Source organism: Artibeus jamaicensis, unplaced genomic scaffold (genome assembly GCF_021234435.1).
Source record: "Artibeus jamaicensis isolate MK-2021 breed Jamaican fruit bat unplaced genomic scaffold, CSHL_Jam_final contig_373, whole genome shotgun sequence".
Taxonomy (NCBI): domain Eukaryota; kingdom Metazoa; phylum Chordata; class Mammalia; order Chiroptera; family Phyllostomidae; genus Artibeus; species Artibeus jamaicensis.
Window position 1 is genome coordinate 3,038,331 of NW_026521807.1, and position 26,279 is coordinate 3,064,609.

A 26,279-nucleotide genomic window follows, 5' to 3' on the forward strand; every position below is an offset into this window, starting at 1 on the left:
AGGAAGTTCCTGTGATTAGCCCTGAAATGTGGAACACAGCCACTGCATTTTGGTCTGAAATTTTTAATATTGGCTTCATTTGCTCAATATGTATATTTTAGATTTCATCTGTACTGAGGCTATCTTTAAGAAGGAAAGAAAAAGGTTGTCAGCCATTTAATAAAGCTACTGAGAATACTGCAGGCAGTAACTGAACTCACAAATACGGTTGCCTGCGCTACAGCACAGTTTCTCGTAGGAGACGCAGGTTACTTTTGAAGTGGCAACACAGCTTAGAATACCATCATTGCACCGAGCTCTGAACTCCTGTGCAAGTATGCAGAGCCCGGCGTAAGCGGTTATTTGTTAATGGAACCCGAACACAGATCATCCATGACTCTGTGATAATTTATGGCTACAATCAAGTGGTTACCATGGCAAGCCACTTTTCACATTTTATTTGCACACCAATGGCTATATCTGAATTTTAAGAGAGTTACCATTTTTCTCTAGATTTTCCAACTGATTCTTTAAAAATAGATCTGGTCCCTAGATTTACTTAAATTAGTGTCTTGTTGATCCACATGCTTCTAGACAGTTTTTTATCTAATGATACAGTCAAGTTCTTTGTTCTCTTTATACATAATGATATGCATGCATATGGGGTTTTTTGCTTCTATAGAGTACAGTTTATGAAAAACTACTCTAATACAAACTTGGGAGTAGAAACTCAAGAAACTGTAGACCCAAGTCTGCAGATCTTTGCACTTAGTAGGCATTCAGTAAAAACTCCTCACGCTGAAATTTAATTCTGGCTGCCTTATAACATTTCTGCATTCTTTGTTTTTACCAAAGGATTACTAACGGTTGATGAGTTCATAAATGGGTCATAACCAGTAGCGTTCTTACACCGATTCACACACAGAACTATCAGAACCAACTATGGCGGAAGCGTTACGGGCTCAAAGCCTCCTTTTGACCGTCAGGAGCTTCCAGTGCCTAAGGAGGAGGAAAAGCAGGGGATGCACCCTCTACTTTCCTCATGCTCTTTCTTTGAGGATATTTTAAAGTTGGGTGACCTTCTCAGAGAAAGCCAGGTGGATTTCAGGGGTAAAATTTATGGGGCAAGGTCCCCGTGAAAATCCGAAATCCCTTCCCCTTTCGTTAGGCTTTCTAAAGCCCCTCTGCTGAGTCCACTCCCCTCCACAATGCTGCATCTGTCTCTGGCCTGGCAGTGAACGAGTGGGGCACAGGCTAAGTCAAAACAGTTGTTGGGACCAGGTTGAGTTGTGGTTACCTTCTTGATGCTAAGGTTATTTTTCACCCTGTGAAAAGCAGCAGTTGGAATACTAAGTCCTGGGTAGGGTTCAGGGTATATTTCATATGCCTAACCATACTTCCCCAGACATTCCAATTTATGACAGAGCAATTCCACAAGCTGCGAAGGCAAAAACCCTCCACTCTTCTTGAATTCTTCTCCTTTTATTGCCTTCCTTTTCCCTTCTTTTTTCATATTGTTCTCCTCCACCCTCAATTACTGCTCACTTCCAAGAAAAGCTGAGTCTGCACACACCAGGCCTTGAGCTGCCACAGCAGGGAGCAGTTCCCACGGGTGCGCTCTGTACCTCCACCCAGCAGAGGCAGAGTTCAGCCCCACGGCAGTCTGTCTGAACGGGACTGGGGGAGCAGCTTGCCGAGGCAGTCCTGCTGGACGAAGACGGAGGGGGACAGACACAGGGCTGCAGGGAGTAGAGAGCGTGAGAGCCAACCAGACACAAAGAAGCGAAAACGCACACGAGGGGAGCCTGGAAGACTGCAGGCAGCCGGGCCCGGCCTCCCATGAGCTAGTTCAACCCTCGTGGCAACCCCAGTGGAATAGTCCGCGCCAGCACAATGAGCCAAATCCTGAGCTCATTGTAATGGCTTCTGTCCCAAACCTGAGTCACTGGGGATTCCACAGAGTGCTGAGAGAGCCCTTCATGCATTTCCAAAAACAAACTGCTTGATGCTGTCATGGAAAACCTGGATCTTTGCATTCTACGGTTTCACTATGGATTACATCCAGGTCACAACCTAAGGAAGACAGCTGGCAAAAGCACCCTGCTGGCCGATTACCCAGTTTTGTAATGAATCCCAGAGGGCTGTGAACTGATGTATGCTTTTGGCTGTGCCAAGTCCTGGACAAGTCCTCACCAATGAAGACCAATCAGCCTGTGATTTATTCTGCAGGGGAGCCTGAGAAGCCACCTGCAGTCAAGACCCAGCTGTGCCTCCAGAAAGGCAAGGAATGGAGAATGCGTACGTCCAGAGGAAGAGGAGTGAAAGAAGTTCTTTGCTTCCTTGTCAATTCAAATGCTTGCTTCTGCTTCAGTCACACCAAAGTCACAGGACTGCTCTATACCCTTCCACCCCAACACAGGCAGGCTTTTAAGGGGCCAGGGAATAGCACCAGACAGTGCAGTCACCGTTCATAGAACAGGGTCAATTCTAAAGATCAGAAAAGACACCCCTATTCCTTAGAATGCAGCAATTCTAGGGAGCATAGAAAATATACTAAAACTTGCCCAAGAAAACAAATATTTTAATTATCATATATATAGCTACCACTTATTATTTAGTATGGGCCAAGCCCTGTGTTTAAGCCTTTCTCATATATTATGTATTGTAATTTAATCCTCAAAACGACCCAAGGTATGCGCTACTTTTTACACCCATTTTACAAATGAGAAAACTGAGGCTTAGAGAAGTGAAGTCAATTCGTCAACATTTCACAGCCACTTTAAGGTGCGGCCAGGACCGACCCAGGGCCCGGTGAGGCTGGAACTCTTCACTGCTTCTGGGAGTGGGTGCGGAGCACCAAGGGTGCTGGTGCACGAGTGGAGCACCAGCTGGGTGCCTGCCTGACGGGCCGTGAAGGCAAACCCTGCTGTCTGGGTCAGCTCAACAGGAAGAGTTGTGCTGTATTACTATTTTTTAAGTAATCCAGACCTTGAGATTTCCACTGAAGTAGCAGATTCTTTCACACCCAGCTTCTAAAATCAAAATGTCAATATTGCGATAATTTATTTTTATAGACAATGACGGGCTATAACACCTGTGGCCTATTCTTTAAAATTAGGTGTAGTAAAGGCATGTGCTTACAACATCTTGAAGCTTTTCATCCAGTTGCATTTTACAAAACTGCCATTTTTGCCAAAATGAAAGTTGTTAGAATGAACAGTCTGAGTATATTTCCAAAGAATATCCTTTTGTTGCTCTGGTAATGGCCTCCTTTCTCACCATTTGTTTCGGTGTGGAGAAGATCCAGGCAGGGTTAAGAGAAAGGGGGCAAGGGGAGAGGAATGACCGATGCTCACAGCTGCAACAAGTCCTTGGCGAGGCTGGAGCCGACCAGGTGCTACTGCAGATTGGCCAAGAGGAGAGAAAGCAAGTCAGCTGCTTCGGCCACACAGTTTCTCAGCCACAGATTCAAGGGCCACAGCTGTCATTTATTTTGGCTTGAACTGCCTGGTGTGGAACCCATGAGGGAGAAAGAGCCCACTGATCATCCCTTACAGGCAGACACCTCCCCCCAACACGAGAGTCAGCTGACTAGCACTTAGTCCTTTTTTCCCATCATTCTTTTTTAAAAAAATATTTTAAAAAATTATTTTCAGAGAGAGAGGAGAAGGGAAGGAGGAAGACAGGGAAAAAAACATCGACTGGTTGCCTCTTGTTCACCCCCTGTTGGGGACCCAGCCCACAACCCAGGCATATGCCTTGACAAGGAATTGAACCGGTAACCTTTTGGTTCACAGGCAGGCAGTCCCCCGAGCCACACCAGCCAGGGTGTCCGTGATTTCTTCTCGGGGATGCTGCACAGCTGGAAGGAGAAAAGCAACAGCTTCTCCTGCACCTCAGTGGGCCCTAGAGAGACAGGCAGTCTGACTGTACAGGAACCTCTGCCTCCTGACAATGTAAAATTTTGAGTAATTTCAGATTTTTTAAGGTGCTGTGTGTATGTATGCATGGGGAACATAAGTGAGAAGAGTGGGGAGAAAGTTAAGATTTCTTTTAGAAAATCTAAACTTTGGAAAACACATGTGACCAATGGATTTGCACCCGGGGTTATGCTTCCACTTTTCTCCTCCTCAACCCTTCTTCCCAGAGGCCCGATGCATAGAGACAGTGAGAAAAAGAGGAAGAAAGAGAAAAAGAGAGAAGTCAGAAATGACTTATTGGAGTGTGTAAATAATACCAAAGATAGGTACTAATCTTTGTGCCAAAAGGAATGCTCTAGCCACTTCTGTGAAGTAGTAAAAGAGCAGCAGAAGGTTTGTTGGACTAATCTGCTTTCTCAGAGGTTGAATTCACTGGACTAAACACCTTATTAAAAGCTGCATGCAAACAGCCTTCAAGATTGAAGGGCGTCTACACGCGGCTTCAGCCTGACTGCTATGGTGTGATGGCCAGGATGGCCACCCCTTACTGTAAATGGCCACTGATTTGCTAGAAGGCACTGTTTCTCAGGATGACAAACCAATTCCACCTGTTGAGCAGCATACTGATAAAATTCACCGTAAATGCATGGGACATTGCCCCTCCAGTCCACCAGAACTCTTCAACGGGGCTAATAAATTGTGTGCCGACTCCCCTTCCTCTGTGTGTTTGTAGTGACTTTCTAAAAGCCTTTGGCAACACTTCTCAATGGAAGCTGGAGGATGTGTGTGTGCCGCAGAGGCGCTGTGTGTCTGGGGGCACTTCTCCAACAAGACAGTTGAGTTGGTGTTGAAACCCACCTTCGTGACAAGAAGGGGGTAAACTTCAGATTTCACAAGTGAATCAAAAAGGGGATAATGAGTGCCAAAGAATCAACATCTAATTATAAGTTCAACCAGTCTCCTATTTTTTCAGAATTCCAGGGTGCAGAGAGGTGGTGCATTTAACTTAAGTAAAACTTCAAATGAGTAGCAAAGCTAAATATTAGAATCCTAGCTTTCCAAATTCTGTGACCGCTTGTGGGTATCGGGGTCACTCCTGGTGTGGCTCAAAGGGATGGGAGTGTGACATGTGCCCTAGGTGTGTCCCTCAAGTGTTTCCCCCAAGCAAACAGACCCAGATTGTGGAGCAGGTCCTCTGTCATTTCTCTGGGCCCATTACCCTTCTTCCACCCACAAACGCACATGTACACTGTTCCCCTCCCCTCCCCCCGCCCCCGGGCAAAATGTGAGGAACGAAAAACATCTATCTTATCAGCTATTTGGAAAAAAACCCAAAACTCTTGTTTGATCTGTTTCCTTGGAAGCCAGTGCTGGGCTCACGAGTTTGCCACAGGGCAGACTAGAGGGAATTCATTCAGCTGTTTCTCCACAGGCCTGGACACCCGTCTCAGTGTCTGCCCTCACTGCCGAGGAGTTCTGCGTGTGCGGCTGTGCCCTTCAGTTAGGGCTGTAGGCAGTTACTGTCTCTCCTGTCAGAGTTCAGGTTGATAACTAACTTGGTTATGATTGTTTGAGGAATCAAAGAGTGAGCCTGTCCCTCAGCTTCCTTGAGGACGTCTTCACTGCTGTGCCTGTACGTCTGTGCACACGCGAGAGCGTTTTTCTGCCGTCTAGAACAAGCCCCTTGAGCCTAGGCAGACTGCTCTCCCACCTCCCCGTGGTTCAGTATCCACCTTTCAAAGCCACACGGCAAAGTCCATGAAAAAAACTGGTGGCCTCGGAGGTTTTCCTGCAGCCCACAGCTTCCCATCCAGGTCACTACGAAGAGCTCATACTTTCCTCTCCACTGATTTCTAACCAGCTCATTAGTGAGAAATCCCTGGAAAGTGGAAGTCAGTTTACATTTTCTGATTTGCATAGAACATTCGTTAGGCTCCAGGAGATGGTTTAAACCAGGACATTTGAGTCAGAGCAGCTGAAACGAACTCCTTCCCAGCCTGCTTCTTCCCCCCGCCAAAGCTGAAACCGACCTGACCGTGCCTGAGGCTGACAGCCTGCGGCAAACGCCCGAACTACACCTCACACACACATTCCTTCTGCACAGAGTGCTCGCTGCAGGTGGGACCCAACTCCTCGGTGGATGCACTGTATGGGAAGCATGCTTTTAATTTGGTGGGGAAAGCAAGGAGGAGGAGTTACTCCAATAAAACCCAACAACTTAGAACCAGAGGAAATAGCGATGAAGAGGAGTACGTGAGAGCAGAGGATACTTCTCTCAGAGGAGGGTAAAACAGGGAAAGGGGAGTGACCAGGGCAGGACACTCATGTTGCTGAGGACATACTGTCCAAAGTCAACCTCACCAGACAGAAGAGGGTCTTCAAAACCAGCAGTAAAGGAATAAGCAAGTGCGTGCCCTGCACATGCAGAGCCCATCCTGCTCTCGGGCCCCTTCCCTCCCTTACACCCTTACCTGCGATTCCTTGCAACAGCCCACAGACGTTGAAAATACTTTTCTTCATGATGCTCTGTACACACATGGTGAAGACAGACACCAGGGCCACAGTGCAGAGGATGAAGATGCCGAAGGCCAAGAAGATCGCTGTGGCCTGCCAGAAGCCACTGGCAATCTCACCGAAGCTCTCAGCGTAGGGCCCGCACAGTGTCTCCTGCGGGACATGCTGTACCCCGGGGTTGCGGATGCAGCGGTTATAGATGCCCAGAGTGGGGTGGTAGGGCTCCCGGGGGCCGCTCGGCTCATCAGGCTCAGCGCTGCCGCCGGTCTTGGATTTTCCGATCAGCCAGTCTGCGCTCATAAAGGCAATGAGCTCTGCAAAAGCCACCACAATACTCAGGAGGGTCCAGAGCATCGAGCGAAAGGTGACAATGACATGACACATATTGATGTTCAAGGCGGAAAAAGAATCAGAGGAGTCCAAGGGTTACTAATAAAAGAAGCCGGTAGGGAAGGAGGCTCAGGCAGCCTCAGAAGGCAGTCGCTGCAGCGGGGCACTCACTTCCACAGCCGGGGGCTCCTTTCTCCCTGCCTCTGGGGGCGCCCTCTGCGAGTCATGCTGCCATGTCGGAGCTCCGGAGCGTGGCCTCCAGCCTCACCTACTGGAGAAAGAGAGGCGACGGTCAGCAGCGCCAGGCCCCGCCCCTGCTGCGCAACACCGGCAAACTCGCCGGCCCCAAACCCAAGTGCGAGCTCCGGCTGTCCCGCCGCCGCCCCGCGCAGCTGTCCTTAGGGCCACCTTCCACTCCCACGGCCGACCCTTCCCGCCCAGGCTGCCCCCGCAGGAACTTGCTGGAGCAGATCCTGGTCCCCAGCAGGCACGCAGCCCTGGTTCAGCTCATTTGCTGGTCTCCTTTGTTTCCGGGTCTCCCTTCCCGTACTCTCAGAAATGACTGGTGGTTCTCTTATCTCTAGGCAGCGTGACAGAGCGCTCCCCTCCCCCCAGCCGCACCCACTCCAAGGGCGCCCTTCGGTACAGGGGCTCCAGCTCCATCACCTTTGTAGAACAGCCCCAGGATCCAGACAGATCTAGATATAAATGGCAGTGAACCATCAACCGCCTGGATACGCTTTTTAAAGTTTATGGGGCTTTTTGTTGGCTGTTTTGATACCAGACCAACTAAGTTTTCAGACCAACTAAGTTTTGAAAAAACTTGCACCAAGTTTTTGCTTAACAGTAGAGAGCAGCAACACCTAATTTTATTGCCTGGGAATCAAATTACTAGCAGGGACATAGAATTTGCTTCATAGGTAAATCAGAATATAAAAAGAAACAAAGGCATAAAAATAAAATAACACATTGCTCCCCAGACTTATTTTTCATCCATTTCTCAGAGGGTCATTTTTTAGACAAAATAAACTGTACTAGTTAAATGCAAGAGGAAAAAACTCAACAGTTATAACACAGTCACTTAGGAAAATTAGTCATAAATGACCGTTGACTGCATAGCTTGACCACTGAGTGGACTTGTTGACAACAGAAACTTGCCTGTGAAGAGTGAAGTGTCCCAATTCATCACATGTGCCTCTGCCTGGGCTTCCAGTCACCCCAGGTCTGGAACTCAACATGCCCATTGTTTCTGATCTCACAAGGACTCATTCTGTTCCCAAGGACAAATGGCTTCATTACCAGAGGGCTTTGCTGCAACAGCTCAAACCTCCATCAGAGGGGCCTGAACCCTGAAAATGGGCCGCAGTGCTCATTGGCAGCCCCCTTTTCTACCCTCACTCCGAGGTCAGGAAGAACTGTACCATTCACATTTAACATCTGGGCACATGGCTCTGTTCTGAATGATTAAATTTATTAACCCAGGTCCTGTCAACTGCAGAAGAACTACGAAGAACCTGGGGCATGTTGGCAGCAGGGTGGGGCAGGGAGTTAGGGAAGATGGAGGAAAGTGGGGAAATAAGAAAGCCCAGCGTCAAAGTTCCTACCCCATGCCGGTGGATATCTAGTGAGTGGCTACTTGTCTCATAAAACACAACACACTTCAAAGACCTCATGCCACTGTAGTTATACAAGATGCTGTTTTGGGAAGAGGGGTGTGTGTGTTTAAGTGCAAGAGTTTGGAAGCCACCAGGTCTGGGTTCCAAATCCAGTTACACGACTGTCTGGCCAGGTGATGTCTAACTTCTCAGAGCTCGGCTTCCTCATCTGCCAGGTGGGCACAGTAAAGGCACCCTGCTTCACAGAAATGTGAGGAGCAAACAAGAACCTGTTAAAAGCACCTTGCTCGGGTGTGGGACGTCGTAAATGCTCAATAAACACCAACTCCTTTTCCTGGGGACCTTTTCTGCTAACATGGATGACACTGGTCAGATAGCAGTTTAGCCCATGGGGTTGCTCAGCAGATAACAGAAACTTGGCCTTCACACACAGAGGGGGATTAGGCACAGGCTATTTAGAGATGAATGAAGACACTCATATCTAAGCGTCCCTGGTGGGCTTTCAGGGTGGGGTCCTGGTCTGACTTCCTGTTTCCCCACTTCCTGACCAGCTGCCAAATTCAACCGCAGAAAATAAATGAGCATTAGGCCAGGAGTACAGTCTGCTCCCGCTCACTTGTCGCATCCCGCCTCCCCAAATATCACCACATAGAAATGCCTTTTGAAGAAAAACTTACCATACAAAAGGGCTTTGGAGGAAACTGTTTATAATGAAAATGGCCATTTTGAAGAAAAGCAAGAAATCAAGCCACGAAGACCCCCGAGGAGTCCCCAAGAAGCACCCACCCACCTGGGTCATACACGCTTTGAGCCAACAGGTGGAGGGCCCAGTCTGTTAGGAGAAAATGAGGCTCCTACAGAGTCTTCCAATTTGATTACAAAACCAATTTCCTGGTATGCCCATCCAGTCTCCATCCCTGCCCCTCTTCTGTTTAATGGCAATTTTTCAATGTGAATATAGAACCTCTCCATATTTGTCCCCCTGAAGAAGCTCAGGACTCAGCTACAACCTCTCAAGTGACTTGGATGTTATTGAATAGGCCAAGTGCCCACTGTTCGGGTCAGCAAGTTCTGCTCAGAGCCCGGAATGCAATTAGGTGGCAACTTTGAAGAGAAAGGATGTGAAACTCCAAAACGGAAGATGGCACACACAGCCTCAGCAAAATGGTCAATGCCCAATTTAAGGAACTTACATACTTAAGTTAGAATATATAGTTCACTGACCATTTGTGCTAAAACAAATCCCCCATCCACTGCACCGAATTCTCACATCCCTGCCACGGCGGCTGCAGTGAGGCTGTGTTCTTCTTCATTTGGTCTGCCCAGCTAGTTTGCTAATTACTACTCTCAAGAGAAACAGGCAGGACACCCAGGCTGACTGACAGAAACTGGGCACCCAAGAACAGTCCCCAGGTGGGAGGAACACGGGGAAACCTGGACACAGCAGAGTCACGTCCCCTGTGCAGGGAGGGCTGCCTGCAGAGGCAGCATCCGTATCCACGGGGAAGCAGGTCCTTGTCAGAGACCTTGTTAATAACCACAGAGATCCGGGCACAGAGCTCCTTCCATGGGATCCACTGCTACTCAGTGTCATTCCTGCTTCTGCACAGCTCCCTTAATAAGACCAGGCCTTCACTGACATCCCACATAAAAGCCTTCTACCCACGGGCTACTCAGTACATTTCCCGTCCAGGACCTGTTACTGCCACCACATCCTGACGGTGGTGGATAGTATGGACAGCCCCCTGACTTTCAGAAGACAATGCTATCATTGTCCTACAAATCCACTGAGTACAGCCCCCCAGTAAGTAATAAAAAAACCCCAAACAAATGGGAATGCTGCAGAAACTTACTTGTTTCTGGCAGTAATACTATAGTCAGAAAACGGACAATGGAGGAGTTGAGAACTGGTTGGTCCACGGGGTGGATTATATATGTTTTGTTCGCCACGGAGCCCCAATACTTAAAGAAAGGTGGAGGTGCTGCGCCGAGCTGGACCAGTTCGGTGATGTCCGCCACGGGACCCTCCCTCTGGTGGCTTCCCGCTGTCCGTGAGAAGGGAAGGAAGCGCACGTGAGGAGAGCCACCCGGTGCCGGCTGGCTAAGAGGCTCCCTGACAGAAACGCGGGAGCCCAGCTCACATCTGCCTGGAAAGGCAGAGGCAAACCCGAACGCACTTCAATCAAAGTTGCATGAGAAGCCTGCCCTGTCCGCTCTTGCGACAGTGGCACAGCCCCCAGTGAGGCGGTGGCAGACACAGTGACTGAAGGACACTGCCTTGCTCATTCACCTGGGGACTGTTTTTCAACTCGGTTATTAAAATTTGCAAGCACAGGTGTAAGTTGAAAAGAACAGACAATGAACACCCAGACTAAACACGGGTCAGCATTTTGCTAGATCTGCTCTGTCGCTCTATGGTGTGCGTACACTCACGGTAATACACAGACATATTTTTTCTGGACGGTTTGAAAATGAGACTCAGATGTCGATACTTCACCTCCAAATGCTCGACCACACATCTCCTAAAAGTAAGGACATTTTCCTATATAACTGCAATAAAATTAACACACCCAAGAAAACCAACAATACTTCCCTTATAGTTAAAGCCTAGTACACACTCAGATTTCTCTACCCTGCCCCATTTTTTATAGCTATTTTCTTAAAACCATGATGCAGTCAAGGTGCATGCATTTCATTTGGTTATGTGTCTTTAGTTCCTTAGTCAAAAATAGTACTTCCAACCCTAATTTACCCCTTGCTGCACTTTTCCTCACTGACTTTTTTTGAAGCTGCCAGGCCAGTTGTCTTAACCCAACAATCTGGGTTTGTCTAGTTCCTCATAAGGCCATTTAAAATTGTTCTCTGTGCTGTTTTATAGAAATTGGAGATTAAATCTAAAGGCTATCTTTGGATTCAGCTTAAATATTTTGGGGAGAATTCTTGGTAGATGATGCTGGCTAATAATTCCTGTTGCATCATATTTGGGGGGAATATAACTGGACCTATCCTTCAGAATCAGAATAACTTTACACATTCATACATACACATGCATACATATACACGCGCACGCGCGTGTGTGTGTGTGTGTGTTCATTTATCTATCCGGAACGACATACACAGGGTCCTCTCCGATCCTCAAGAATCCGAATTATTGTGAGGAGGTGGTGGGAAGGCTGGTCTGGGCAGGATTCTGTTTTCTTTTCTTTTTTTTTTTTAAGATTTTATTTATTTATCTTTAGAGGGGAAGGGACAGAGAGAGGGAGAGAAACATCAATGTACGGTTGCCTTTCATGCATCCCCTGCAGGGAACTGGCCTACAGGGAACCAGCCTGCAACCCAGGCATGTGCCCTGACTGGGAATCAAACCACGACTGTCTGGTTCGCAGGCCCGCGCTCAATCCACTGAGCTACACCAGCCAGGGCCTGATTCTGTTTTCTGAAGACCTCTTTGGGTGGATTCTGATACCACAGTTGAGAAGCTCTGTTCTGACAGATGCCATCACAGAAGCTAAAGAAGTCCTTAACCAAAGGAAGTTTACTTCCAGGAAAGGTTTGCTGTGTGTTCTTTGACATGGAGCCACATCTTATATATAACTTATGAAGACACAGAAAGCTCTGCAGGCCTAGGAAGGGAGCTACAATGTAAAAGAGGCGGCCCTTCCTAGGAAGATTTACTTGAAGCCAGAGAGCACAGGTTATCACGATGAGGAAAGGTTTGTGTGACAAGAGAAGGGCCTTCCCTCCTCTAACTTGAGAGTCCTTCTTTTTAAAAAGGACCAACCCGTGCTGCTGACCCTTCTCCCAGCCTTGCTCTCTGCCCACCCCTCAGCCAGTGTGGAGGGGCAGCAGGCGCTGGGCCAAGCCGTGGTGGAAAGGGCCCTCCCCAGTGCGAGTTGGGGTGGCAGCATTTTAAAAGCTTTGTAAACATTAGGCCTGGGACCGATCTCTGCTTTGCCACTGACAGTTGTGTGTGCTTCGGAGGCTATTTCTGTGTGACCTCTGCCAGCCTCAGCTTCCTCATCCGCAAAATAAGGCTGAGAGCATCTTCCTCACAAGGCTGCCATGAGGACTAAAGGAGAAAGTGTCCATAAAATGATCAGCGTAGCTTCCAATTCATTGTGCGCAACATACATTAGCTATGATTAATCATGGTCACATGATTAGCTTAAATTATTTGTGGTTGGGTAAGGAGTCAAAAATATTAACTCCTATTAGTAATAAATTTGCTACATTGATCCATCTGGTCCAAATGATCAATACACTTAGAAGAATGCATTTTGCTCCTCTGTCACTGGCAGTTTCTTGGCTGATACCTGTTTTCGTTACCTTGTCCCCTCAGATACATTTGGGTCACCTGAAGGTGCCGCAGTGTGCCTCCCTCCCGAGCCCTCTGGCGGGGGGAAGAGGGCTGGGCGGTGGGACGTGTGCACTTTTGCTGTTCAACATTGGAAAGCGCCTCTCGGGTGCTGCTGCCTAAATGCGGCCCTGGGGCCACCTCCCATCTCCTGGGAGAGGACCTAAGCCACCTGGTCAAAAAAGCTGTAGTTCTTGGTCCCCCACACTGAATCACACTTTCTGGGGTGTTGCCAGAAACTGCATTTTAAACAAACCCCAGGAGAGCTGGAGTGGTGTTTCCGAGTCAGTCGGGAGGAAGGAAGCCTCAAGGGCCGTGAGGGGCCTGCTCCAGGAGTCGCCGGTGCCGGGGACCAGGGGCTGAAGGGAAGAGGCGTGTGGGCCAGCTCCTCGGGACAGAGCCAGGCCACCTGTTTTCAGCGCAGCTCTAGAGCCACACAAGTCACAGCGGCCAGTGACGCTGCAGGGGAACCAGCTGTTCCCCCAGCTCACGTGTCGCCCAGTAACCCCCACCCCCGGGGCATGCAGGGGCTACCCACACATTCGGGACCTTCTCTTCCAAGCACAAAAGCAGCTTTTGAACTATAGGGACAGGGCTGAGATGAAAAAGCTCAGCACTTTGCACGATCTTTTAAAAAAAGCAGCTACCAAAAGAGGTTTTAAAACCTCTCATCTGCCTTGGCCACCCTCTGAAATACACTGACTACAGAAATGCAGATATTCAAAAAGACGACATTCAAGAGGGCCCCACTGCACAAATAACCATATTGTTGAGTTACAGTCTCAACATGCTCAACACCTTGTTTATTGCCAACATCCATTCCGTGATCTCCGTGATCAACCCCTTTCCTCCCAACTGTCCAAGGGAAAACTCTCAAGAATGATCCTCAACCCGAGGCCATTTTGCCTCTTCCCCCCTTGTGGGGTGTGGGGAGTGGGGCTCCTTGTGTCTCATGGTCGAGGCCAAGACTGCTGCTTCCACCCCACCATGCACAGTCAGCCCCCATGACAAGGCAGTGCCCCCCTTCAAGAGTGAAAACCCTGATCTGGAAGCTTCCACTGAGGGCAGTTTTTACATGTCTAGGAGCAACCTGAAACATTTCTAAAACCTTTACATTTCAACAAAGTCTATTCTAAAGAGTAAATTCATGTTCTCTAATCTGGATGGACATTTACAGTATTTACTAAATCAAGTACACCACTAGTTGTTTTTCTGAAAGTTTTCTAAGGCGTCTGTGCTAATCCGTACGTCCAGGATGGCTGGCAGGACGCAGACTCCAACTTGTCGGAGCGGACGGCCCTGGGCCCTGCTTCTCCCAAGGTCCCAGCAGCTTCTCTGAATCACAGACCAAAATCAGCTTTTGTTTTCCATCGTCTCTATTCTGCAGATGGCAGAATCCTCCCACCCCTCCTGAAGATCTTGGACTTCACCTCAGAAAGCACCCAGTTTGGGCACATTGCCTTGATTTCTCTTGAACTTTTCTCCCTCAAAGCTGGGCTGGCCACTCAGTACACACTCAGGTGGCCTTGGCCACTCAAACTGTCAGAGAATCTCAGGAACTTACCGAGTAGACCTATGAAACCTCAGGCGTTCTGGTGACTGCCTGACCCAGCCTGGCTCCCCTCCACAAGATGCTTCTCTCCCCCCTTGACCGGGGTGGCCCCTCCAGGGCTGCAAGGTCCCAATCCTCCAAACCCCCTGAACAAGCCTCCTTCTTTCTCGGCCTGATGCACCGAATGAGTTCCTGCTCATTGTCTAGTTTGTTCTTTATCGCCGGTCCAGGCCAGTCCTGTATGTCTTTCTCAGTGCCCATTCCAACTGCTCCTTATCCGATCAGTTTCCTTGCTGAGCCCCTGGTTTCTGGAGGGTCGTTTTTATACTTCCATCCAGACGCGCCAGCAGCTAGAGAACAGGTGCACTTGTCTGGTCTTAATGGCTAAAAACTGAGCTATTCTTTAAGATTTTTCAAGCCCATTTACACATTTTATAACTTGTTTCTTTCTACAAATGCCATCATCTAAAAATCACGAGGCCACAAGTCTTTCTTTGCATGCTGTTTCATTCCCGTTGGACTGGAAGAGCTGAAAATCCGAACGTCGAGGTGGATGCTGGAGTCTGCTTTAGCCCAGATTCCACAAGCCAGGGCAATAAGCCTGTGCCCAGGACGTACTTTGGGGTCAAAAGGTGTTATCATTTATTTCAAATGGATAAGAACTTGAAGAGTTGCCTTTTACTGTAACCATTTTATATACTTTTAAACAAAAGGTATGTTTCACATTCATAATGAATTCTGTGATATCTGGCAAAATATGTCTTAAAATGAGCCTCGGTCATCTTTTCAGGGTCATTAAGAAAGTACAGAGTTTTAATAGAGAAAAGTGTCCAACAGTGGAAAACAAAGAACTTGTACATAAACATCAAGATACTCAATTTCCTTCTTCACATGGAGGGGAGACTCCAAATGCCTTTGTTTAAGTGACTCAACTGAGAATCAACAGCCCGCAGAGGACGGGCTTCTGGCTCACTGGGGACAGCTGGGTCGCCCCCGCCCGTGCTGGGCAGCACCCATGTCCCCTCTTCCAGCAACTGCAGGCTTTCCAGTCCCTGCTGCACAGAGGCGTAAATAATAGCTGCTTGTTCTACAAGATACGATGCCACCAGCCAGGTTTCCTTCCAACAGCTTAAGAAAACCCAAATGTGATAAATGAATGGAGAGGATTATGCCACCTGTTATTTCTGAGTGAGTCTCACAGATCAATAAAACACTTGAAACCCTAAGAATCAACTAGAACAAGAGGCCCTTCCTTACTGGAAGCTTCTGGGAAAGCTCTTGTGGAAGACTGCATTATTCTTTCAAATATTCTGTCCCTCCTTGAAGGAGGGTTATGTTTTTCCAGCCCACTGAGGTCAGGCCTGACCAGGGGACTTGCTTCTGCCAATACATGACATTTCTGAGCACGAGAGTTACGAGCTGGTGCCTCTTTGTCCAGCTCCCTTCCCTCTCCCTGGAGATCAGAAAAATGGCAGGCAGAGACCTCTCTGTTGGCCGGGGCCCCTGACAACACGAGCAGAGCACTGTCAGCCCCTGATGCACAGACGTGTGGGTGAACAGACAAGCCTCTGCTGCCAGTGCTGAGATCTCAGGGTCACAGCACGGCCCAACCTCTCCTGCGGGCTACAGCTTCTGGCCGAGTCGAAGTGCCTGCCCATCCAGCCTGTCTCTCTTGGGTGTCGGGTCCAGTTCAGTGTCACCATCCCCTACCACATGCATGGCAAAGGCCTTCCTGAACGTAAACAGTAATAAAACTCATCTAGTGCCATACATTAAAAGCTTAGCAACTATCTCAGAAGCATTCACCGAACAGTCCAATGGGGTAAGCTGCTATGATAAAGGTTTTGCTCTCTTACCATATTTACTTCAGGCTCAATGACTGGAAGTACTAAGAAACCAGAAAAGTCCCCTGTTTGGTAACTGAGGACCTCAGAAGTGACTCAGAGAGGCAGCACGCAGAACCACTGCCCCGTCAGGCGCTTCCCCGCGGCCTCTCACCAAGCAGTCCTGACTCACTGGGCGCTGTCTGCTCTCCCTTCTCCGTCCCAGGGAGTGCGGCCGCCTCCAGCAGCCACCCGTTAGGACTGCAGCTAGGAAGTCTGCTTCTAACCAGCACAGGGAGAGAGATCTGAGCTTGGTCTAAAGGGGAAGCAGCTCAGTCAGCTGGCAGCTCAGGAGACACCTCCAGGACCAGCTGGTACCAGGTGCTGCCACAGGCCTGTCTCCAATGCGGGGCAGGCCAGGTCTTCCCAAAGAATGGAGACCACAGGGCTGGGGTGAGGGAATCCACTAGCAGAGGGGGCAAGACATCGTGGAGGAGAACAGGAGGATGACTGCGAGTGAAAAGTAATGGCAGCCAGGACGCAGACCAGTCAACGCGGAGGGCGTGAAACGCGGCGTCAACGCTTCTGTCAAAACTTCCGGCACAAGGCAGAAGCTGTGAGCCACAGGGGGCCAATCGGCCATGACCACACTTTACATCTTTCACACAGTCTCCACCGCGAGAATAGGAATATTCCTTCTAGAAACAAGGTCAGTGCAGAGTCGAAGGAGGAGAACGTAGCTTTAGGGTGAAAACTGGTGGCTTCCGTGAAGACCTTCATCATCAGCTCGTGACTTTATCCGTCATGTTAAAACTGAACATTTTTTTCAATTTTATTTTTCAATTACAGTTGACAATATTACTTTTGTTAGTTTCTGGTGCATGGCATGGTGGTTACACATTTACGTAATGGTACGAAGTGATACCCCTGGTAAGTCCGGTACCCACCTGGCACCATACACAGTCATCACGATATCGCTGACTACATTCCCTGTGCTGTACCTGACGTCCCGTGACTATCTGTAACTGCCAATCCGCGCTTCTTAATCCCTTCGCCTTTTTCTTCCAGCCGCCCATCTGGCAACCATCAGTTTGCTCTCCGTATCCATGAGTCCATTTCTGGTTTTGTTTGTTTCTTTTGTTCTCTAGAGTCCACAAAACTAAACTTGTTCTAAGTTAGGTTTTGCCTCCTTTTGAAACAAGTCATTTAAAAAGACCAGCAATATGATGTCATTTTATAAACTCAATAATTAATACTAAACAAAAATGTTCATCTGGAAATAGTCACAGGTACTTTAAAAATGGCAAAAAAAAAAGTCTTCTTGCACCTCATCTGGCCCTGAACACCTGAACCATTAATGCTACTGACAGGAGAAAGCAGGAGTGGTTAATGTTAAAGCCGGCCCTTCGTGCCAAGGTTCCAAGCAACCATTAAGGAGGTGGCATGTGTACACAACAGAAACCGCGTCCCAGAGTGGCCAAGGGACAAGCTAGTGAAACTCCAGCCCAAGGACTTCCGGGTGGGGGGGGCGCTCGGGAGGAGCAGGGCAGGTGCAGCTCACAGCAACGACCTTTACCCGGGCTTCCCATTACAGCAAATACTCCCAGCACATCATGGAGCTCCGAGAAGCCTCAGGGCTCGCTCACAGAGCTTTCACGGGGGTACAGGATATCATCCTTGAACTGGGCCTCATTATGCAGGACAACCCAGAATCTTAAAGACCAAGAGCCTAATTCAGGATTTGCTCAGGGACCAAGACAATGCTAGTCAGCACTGACTACCTCAGGAAAAAAAAATTCTATGTTCTCACTGAGATCACTTTTCTTTGTAACCAATGTTGCTAGGCAGTAGTGGAAGTAAGAGTTTCTGAATAATTTCAAGAGGCCAAAGTCTATTGTAGACTGTGTTCATATTTCTAAAAGCATCACTGAAAAGTTCAGTTTCACTGGGTATTTTGTTTTGTTTGTTAGCTTACTTACTTACTTCACTCACACTAATGCCGGCTTTTCACAACCAAAAACACACAACCCGTGGCCCTATGGCTGGAACCACCCTAGGGTATGCGTGCGCACACACACACTGCCTGAAGGCCAGAGAGCTCAGAGAAGGATCGGAAAGTGGCCTCACACACGTGCGTCAAACACACATGCAGCAAAGACCTGAGTGCGCAAAGGGATGATGCAAGCACGGCTCTTTGCAACTCAGTTTACCCATCAAAAACGCCCCCTCTCTCGTGCCTTATTTCTCTCATACATTTCAGACCCACGAAACACTGCGTGATCAGGACGGCACGCAGACATGCATACATGCACGTTTGCAAATGCAGGGTTTTTAAACACCTAGAAAATCAGCAAGACAGATTTGTATGCTGGATCTATACTCAGTTCATTAAACACTATCAGTGATTTCATAGCCAGAGATCAAGTTACCCAGAGGTTTTCAATTCTCCCTAATGAGAATTGCAAATTAAAAACCCTTAACACAGGTTTAAACTTTCTTCCTCTATCAACCAGAGGACTTCCCCTGGTATTCAGGATTCAAACTATGTTTTGCAAACAGATGAGCTTAGGTGTCACTCCCAACAGGACACACACTGTTAGAGGAAAAGCAAGTTCAACGTACAGTTTCCAGGAGCTCCAGGTACTTGCAGACACAGAAACACCCTTAAATGCGGACAACAGTCTTGGCCTGCCTCACCGAACTGGCCTAACAACTCGGGAATGTCCCAGGCAGGAGGAGGCCCAGTGAGCTTTCCTCCCTGCAGCCTAGATGAAGTCCGTGCAGAAAGTTCAAGATGGTCAGAGAAAACCCTGTTCTGGAATTCTGAATGCTGGTACTTGTTCCTACGATTCAATACTCTCTCTGGAAAAAGGGACTTACTGTTACAACTGCTAACAATAGTGAGGCACAGTAAATAGAGACAAAGTTCAACTGGGTGTCTCAGAAGAGTATGTTCCAAAAAGACCAAACCACTTAAAAACAAAAGCCAAATCACTGGGAAGGCAGGGGGAGAAACGGCTTCAGGTCCCCTTCTACAAGGGCAGACACATCTCTAACCCACTGTCTCCCGCTTCTCAACTGTCAGGGCTGCTCACTAGACGAGGCTTGTGAAGAAGTCGTCTTTCCCGGTTCATGGACATCTAATGCTATGGACTCCAGGTGCCACGGTGGGCTCCTGCCACCATCCTTCCCAACCTGTGCCAGGCCAGAACAAGTGACTCACTGAGAAGCCTCATGGCCCAGTGAGAGAAAGGTGCTGGGCAAGAGAGCGACGGGGAAATCAGTGGGGGTTGGGGGACAGACTGTGGTTCAGTTAGGTAATAAAAAGGAACACCCTCGAGTGCTGACGAGTGCTTCTCTGAGCAGACTTCTTCACGGCGGACAAGCTTCTCACAGCCCCCACCACCACGGGCCCCCGGAGAGGACACCCACACATGGCAGGTGCTGATCTGCACCCCGAGCGCCGAGCTCTCCCATGAGCAGGGGGGCTCACAATTCCAGGTCCCAGTGTAACACGTGGGCCAGTCAGTGTGGTGGGGAAGGTCTCTCGCCCACAGGATAAGGGTGAACCCCAACAGCCGCCCTCTGGAGGATGCTACCATACCCGCAGCTCCCCTCCCGAGACCAGTGAGCTCACCCAGAAGGGCGGTGTCGGGGACTGACTCAGTCTGGAGCCAGACTGTCTGGATTTGAATCCTGGGTTCCACCACTTCTGAGGGGGAGACCTTAGGCACCGGTGTGCCCCTGCACCACAGTTCCCGTGTTTGTCAGATGAGTACCGACACACGGGCTTGCTGTGATGACCAATTAAGTCAAATAAATAATAAGCTCAGAACAGCGTTTGGCACATGGTAAGTGCTCCAGGGACAGCGTCCAGCTTCCCCATCCCCCCACCCATGTCAACAGGACCACTCCGAGGTCACATCTCCGGCACTGCCATTTACAGCCTCCTGTTCCAAGGTCCACCTGGCACGTGGGCAATTAGCTGCACCTTCAAATGCCACTTCTCTCCATGTAAAAGGAGGCCTGGGCAGAAAGGGCACACAGTGGAGCAGATCTATCCTCTGTGCTATCCATCCTGCCGGATCGTTAGCCAGCGTCGTGTCTTTGGACAAGGACTGACCAGAGTGGGACTGGTCCCAGCATCTACCTCACAGGGTGACTCAGGGTTACCAAAGCTGTGCACGTAAAGCAAGGCATAAATGTAAGTACGCGGTGGGTGACAGGAGTCAATACTAGTATTACTGTAGTGGTTAACATTTACTTTTCTGTTCTTGAAGGTCTGTTAGTCTCCACACGAGGACACACACATGCACACACATCACCTTCTAATACCATTAACTCACTACTGTCTGAAGTTTGTCAAATGGCAAAGTGATATGTAGGAGGAAAAAAAACACCAGACAGGAAGCAGAGAAAATGTGGGTTCTGGTCTAGGCTCTCGGGTAACTGGCGTGTGACCACGCACACCCCTCTTACAACTACTTTGGCTTCCATGCCTCAGGTACAAACAGAAAGGGGAAGACCTGGGGATCAGCACTGTCACTTTCAGGTCCTCAAACCAGTCATTTCAAGCACATGAGCACCTTTAGCACTTTCTCCCAGACCAGAGGTTCCCCACTGGAGCATGTGGCTCCGCAAGACCTATGTCTCTGGCTGGATGGGAGACAGGGACAGCCCTGTAGGTTTTGAGGAATGCCAAGTGCAGAGGCAGAAGCGGTCTTAGCAGGGGCAGGAGGCGTGCCCTTGAGCGCTGCTCAGATGCTGCCCAGGGCCACGATCAAAGGGCCTGGGGGGCTACACGGGCTCCCTCTTCTCATCTTTTTTACTGAGGAGAGAACCCATCTCTAACCCCTCACTCCCAGTTCCGGGGTATCTCTCATTCTTGCAAACACAGTAGAGCAGTCCCCACTCCAGTCCTTTGTCCAGGCCTCGTCACCCTTGGCATCAGAGACGGACCCAGCCATTGCAGAACCCTCACTCAGTTCTGAAAATCCACGCTTTTAAAAAGGGTCCATCCTTTCTTCCTTGGATACTTTTGCTTCCTATTCTGGACAAGTGAAGTGCTTGATCGTGAAAAATTTCATAGCCATATGCCAGAGGACACAGTAAACACAAGTTTTAATCATTTTTTAATGAAGCGTGCCAACCGGCGAACAAAAGCAGCTCAGTGTGAGTTCTGCAGCGGGAGAGGCCAGCAACATGAGAGAGTCCTTTTCATGTGCTCTGGTTCCAGGCAGGAGTCAAAATTCATATCCCTTTTATTTTAAAACATAAACCATATGAGACTGTCCCATAAAATTAATGTTTGCTGCTGTTTATTTTCTGTTCCTCAGTGAATTTAGTCAAGTCAAACAGTGCAATTCTCTCGTCAGTTACACGTGGCCCCAGAAGGCTGATCTGCACCTATCCAGGGGCACTTATTTCTTATTAATCATCTAATAAAATGTCCTGTTTTGTTATGATCAACCAAATGATTCCGATGAGGTTTAAAAATTCAACACTCCAACCCAACAGCCTGGTGAGCAGGCTGCGGAGCTGACATTAATTTAAAGTGATTTATAATTTTACTTGGCATTATCAGCAAGATCATGGATGGATTTTCATAAAAGAAAAACTTCTTTTTAAAAATTCTGGTCCCAGTGCTGTCAAGGACAATATTTTGAACAAGATTCAGTAAAACTGACCTGATTACAACGATAATCACCAACACCAAAGGCCAGGGGTGAGAGGTTCTGGCAAGACAAAAGATTTGGCCGTCAACCCCACACGGCTGCAGACACGGTTGTGAGAGCGAAGCTCTGTCCACAACGAGGGCGACACTCACAAATACGTCCACTTCCACTCCTGACTTCCTGACCTTTGCTCCCAACCGCCCTTTAGTGGAGGTGGCCATTTACAAAAGCAAGGAATGCACTGTGCTGGGCGTGGTCGTGGTGGGCAGGAATCAAAACGCAGACTGCAAGGCTGGCTGCGTGCAGGAAGGAGGGGTTGTGCACCTAGAAGAACCTCCCAAAGAAACCACAGCCCAGACCCTTAAAAGGACAGAAGTGAAGGATTCCTGAGATAATGGGTGCAACCTCACCAGTTCTGCAAAAGTAGTTCTCGTTTTTCCCAGGACACAGAATATTTGATTTCTCAATTGTTCCTTTGTCCTTGTCTCACCAAACCCCACCCTTTGAAAGTAGTGCTCATTAAATACCTGCTAAAACTAAAGCACTTAACAAAAAACCCTGATATGGCCAGCTTCCCAAACCGCAGGGTTCCTATTCATATGCATTTGCTGACCCTTGCTTATCATGGTGATTAGCAACAGCCCACTTCAGTAGGACTTCGCACTCAGGTCCTGAAGAGAAGAGGCCAGGCAGCACCTCCGGGAGCCAACAAGGTGCTGGAGATCTGAGTGCCCGCAGTGTGTAAAACAATACCCTGGGTGATGCGGGTGGAGAGCGTAGGGTGGAGACACAAAGGTGCTCTGACTTCCTTAAGCAACTGTCCCTGAAGTAGGAATCGGGAAGCACACAGCACGAGGCCACTGAGGAGCAAGACCGGCCACTCAGAACCGGGGATGTGGGGCAGGGCGGGGCGGTACATGAGAGGGAGAATCTCGAGAAAACCGTGAAGCTGTATCAGAGACACAGGAACTGTGAGGTAAATCAATGGTTGGTTCCTTCACAGGAGAGAAAACAAGATTGCAGTGCTCCTGCTTCTGTTGGGTAATCCAGGACGGCTGCTCAAAAATGCTTCTTAAAAGAAGGCTAAAGGGCTGGACTGTGCTGACGTGCTTATGTTCCCAGCAAACTGGACTGGCTGGTAACACTCACGTTTTTTATGGGGGGTTGTGGAGGGAGTCTATCCGTCTGTAAGTAGGAATGATGGCTGAAACGGTGAAGCATATTTAATCTAGACATCCCTGCTAGCTAGTGAGTATGACAAGTTTTAAATAGAAGAATGAAAGTTAACCTTTTGTTCCAACCTCTCTTACCCATTCAAATTCACTTTTCTAAACTTAAAGGATTACTTCTGAACTTTTAAAAATGATTTCAAGGAACTAGGACGACTCTTAGGTGACTCGGGGTTTCTGGTCCAAATTCTACCGGGAAGAACTCCCATGACACACCACACGTGGGCCGTTTTAAGAGACAAGTGCGCTGCTCCATGGGGCATTGAGCCCAAGTGGTCAGGAGGCTGGCGGGGACCCAGGCGAAGCCCTCTTTGGTTTTGTTCCAAAGCAGTGTCCTCTGGTCCTAAAAACTGATGTGAGTGGAACTTGTTATTTAAAGAGGTAGTTTGCATTTGACGGGATAAATAAGTATTAATCTGGAGGAGCCAACCGTATGGGAAAATATATTCGCCAGTGATACCTCGGACAAGGGTTTGATCTCCAAAATATATAAAGAACTCTCAAGACTCCACACCAGGAGATGAACAATCCAATTAAAAAATGGGCAAAGGACCTGAACAGACACTTCTCCAAGGAGGACATACATGCCACTTCACACCGGTCACCATGGCATCATAAACAAACCAACAAACTACAAGTGCTGGTGAGGAGGTGGAGAAAAGGGAACCCTGGTGCACTGTTGGTGGGAATGCAGACTGGTGCAGCCACTGTGGAAAACAGTATGGAAATTCCTCAAAAAACTAAAAATGGAACTACCTTTTGACCCAGCAATTACACTGCTAGGATTATACCCTAACGATCCCGAAACACCAATTCAAAAGAACCTATGCACTCCAGTGTTCATAGCAGTGTTATTTACAACAGTCAAGTGCTGGAAACAGCCTAAGTGTGCATCAGCGAGTGAGTGATCAAAAACTGTGGTACATTTACACAATGTAACGCTACACAGCAGGAAAAAGGAACTCCCACCCTTTGCAACAGCATGGATGGAACTGGAGAAAATTATGCTAAGTGAAATAAGCCAAGCAGTGAAAGACAAATACCATATGATCTCACCTTTAACTGGAACCTAATCAACAAAAGAAACAAGCGAGCAAAATAAAACCAGAGACATGGAAATAAAGAACAAACTGACAGTGACCAGAGGGAAGAGGGATAATGGGGGAAAGAAGGGGAAGGGTCAAGTCGAGGACCATGTATGAAGGACCATGGGCAACAAGTGGTGGGGGGAGGTTGAATGTGGGAGGTAGGGGGTGAGTAAGGCAGGGGAGAGAAATGGGGTAAAAATGGAGACAACTGTAATTGAACAACAATAAAAAATTCTTTTTGAGGAACAGAAAAAAAGTATTAATCTGCCTCAGGAAAGAAAATAAATAACCACACTCAAGGGAGACTCTGTGATTACAGTGTGATCCTGAAAAAAAGATTTGCAATGCTTTTTGCAACCTACGCCTTCTCAGTTCCCAACCACTCAGGACGTTTTCAGGAGAGGAAGGTGCTCCTATGGATGTGACTGAGAAAAGTACAGGCTTGTAACCTCGTGTAAGACATTTAATGACTACGAGAACCCTAACTTCCTCAACAGAAAGAAGGCAAAGTTGGAGTGGCCTGGCTGGTAGTGGCCATTCCTCAGAAACCATACAGCCAAATCCAGAAACCAGGCGGTATGTTGATCCCCTTTCTGCTGCTGGTGGAGAGAAAGACAGGTCACGTTCCCATACCAGCAACAGAAACCTCTGGAGTGCATTCATGAGCCTGGTCTCAGTCAGTGCTGGGACAGCAAAATGACCACTCTCCATCCTCAAAAGGGTCACGGCTAGTGGAGTGACACATAAGGTGGGCACAGCACAGAGTGGCCGCTGCCATGGAGACAGTCAGGACGGGTGCCCTACTGTCGGGGATCAGAGAAGGCAGCCAGCACAAGTCCCGAGTGCGAGTTCTGCTCAGATCACTGTTGTACTCTGAGTTAGGGGCTCGAGCAGGACTGGGGCAGGAGGAGAGCACAGAGCCCCTCATTCCGTGAGGGGCTGAGTATGTGCAATACCTTAGGATGAGGGACCCCTACAATATCTGCAGCATAAAAGTGACGAAATCAGACTTGCATTTTAGGGAAAAAAGTGACCTGTAGGTACCTACAAGGGTGAGGCAAGCGCCAGGAAGGAATAAACGTCCCTGAGTAACTGTCGTGTTGCACATCTTCCACGTGAGCTCGCAGAGGCCCATGCAGGCTCTGAGGGGGGCTGTTCAAAGGAGGGCAGCTGGGCCCAGATCCAGCCAATTGCTACCAGTGGAAGGGGCAGCAAAGGGGGTGCATCTGGAGGGTCGGGAAGGCCAGTCAGGAAGCCCGTGCAGCGACGCAGGCAAGAAAGGGAAAGGACCAGAGCTGCCTCAGCAGAGGGCCCTGTATAGGAACTATTAAGGAGAGAGAACAGGACGCCGTAGCTAACAGGCTACGTAGGTCAAGAGTGACACAGATTTGTACACCTACTAGGATGATGCCGTTTCCTGGAGCAAGAACATGGGAGAAGAGACGTGTTGGGCAAGATCATGAGCTAAGAAGCACCTGAGATCTCTGTGGACGTACATCAGGTGCTCAGAGATTTGGAATCAGCAGGGGTAAGGAAGCCAGGGATATGCACAAGCTGTCCCAAGGTGAGGGTGTGGACTAAGAAGACAGGAGGACCCAGGATGTGCCTTGGGGAACTGAGAAAACTGCCAAAGGGGCAAAGATCGGGCCAAGGGGGAAGACTGAGGAGACCTAGTGTTCTGGAAGGCAAGGCAGAGAGAGAGCGAAGGGGGTGTCCTTGGTCAGCAGAGACCAGCGGCTAACACCGCTGTTCCCATCTGACCATACTAACATTTTATCCTAAAATGCAGTGAGGAGATCGCCGAGCGGGAACAACAGGTCACCTCTAAGGCACACTTTCCAAATGGTGTGCATTTTGCATTTTAGCTGGGTCCTCAATTTTTTCACCCCTAGCATTTCATTAAAAGAAAAAAAGTCCCAAGGATACTTTATCTGGTGACTCACTGCAATTAACAGGCAGTTAGCACAAGGTCAAGCTGAGGAAGAATGTGAACAATACAAGGCTGGGGATGCTGCTGGGGGCGTGGGGGGGCGGGGGCTGGAGGGAAGGAAATAGCTGGACAATGCACAGATGTCTACGTTTTTGCTGCCAGGAGTTTAGACAAACAGGAAGACCTTAAACTTCTCCAACGGCGGCCGCTCGGGTTTGCGTGATGAGCAGGGGGCTGAGCACACGACTGGAACACAGAACAGAAGGCTG

General features: G+C 48.7%; 1 protein-coding gene across 5 annotated transcripts in view; it reads right to left on the reverse strand.

The window, feature by feature from the left end:
- Window positions 1-26,279, reverse strand: part of LHFPL2 (LHFPL tetraspan subfamily member 2) — a 144,200-nt gene that overhangs the window by 17,648 nt on the left and 100,273 nt on the right. For 4 of the 5 annotated variants that reach the window (XR_005082272.2, XM_037143696.2, XM_037143697.2 and 1 more), the window contains exon 4: window positions 6,371-7,014. Coding sequence is in view for 4 of the 5 variants with exons in the window: in XM_037143696.2 (XP_036999591.1) it covers window positions 6,371-6,797 (427 nt within the window). In the remaining variant the exon portion in view is untranslated. The remainder of the gene's footprint in view (window positions 1-6,370; window positions 7,015-26,279) is intronic. The other variant, XM_037143699.2, reaches the window with a different exon arrangement.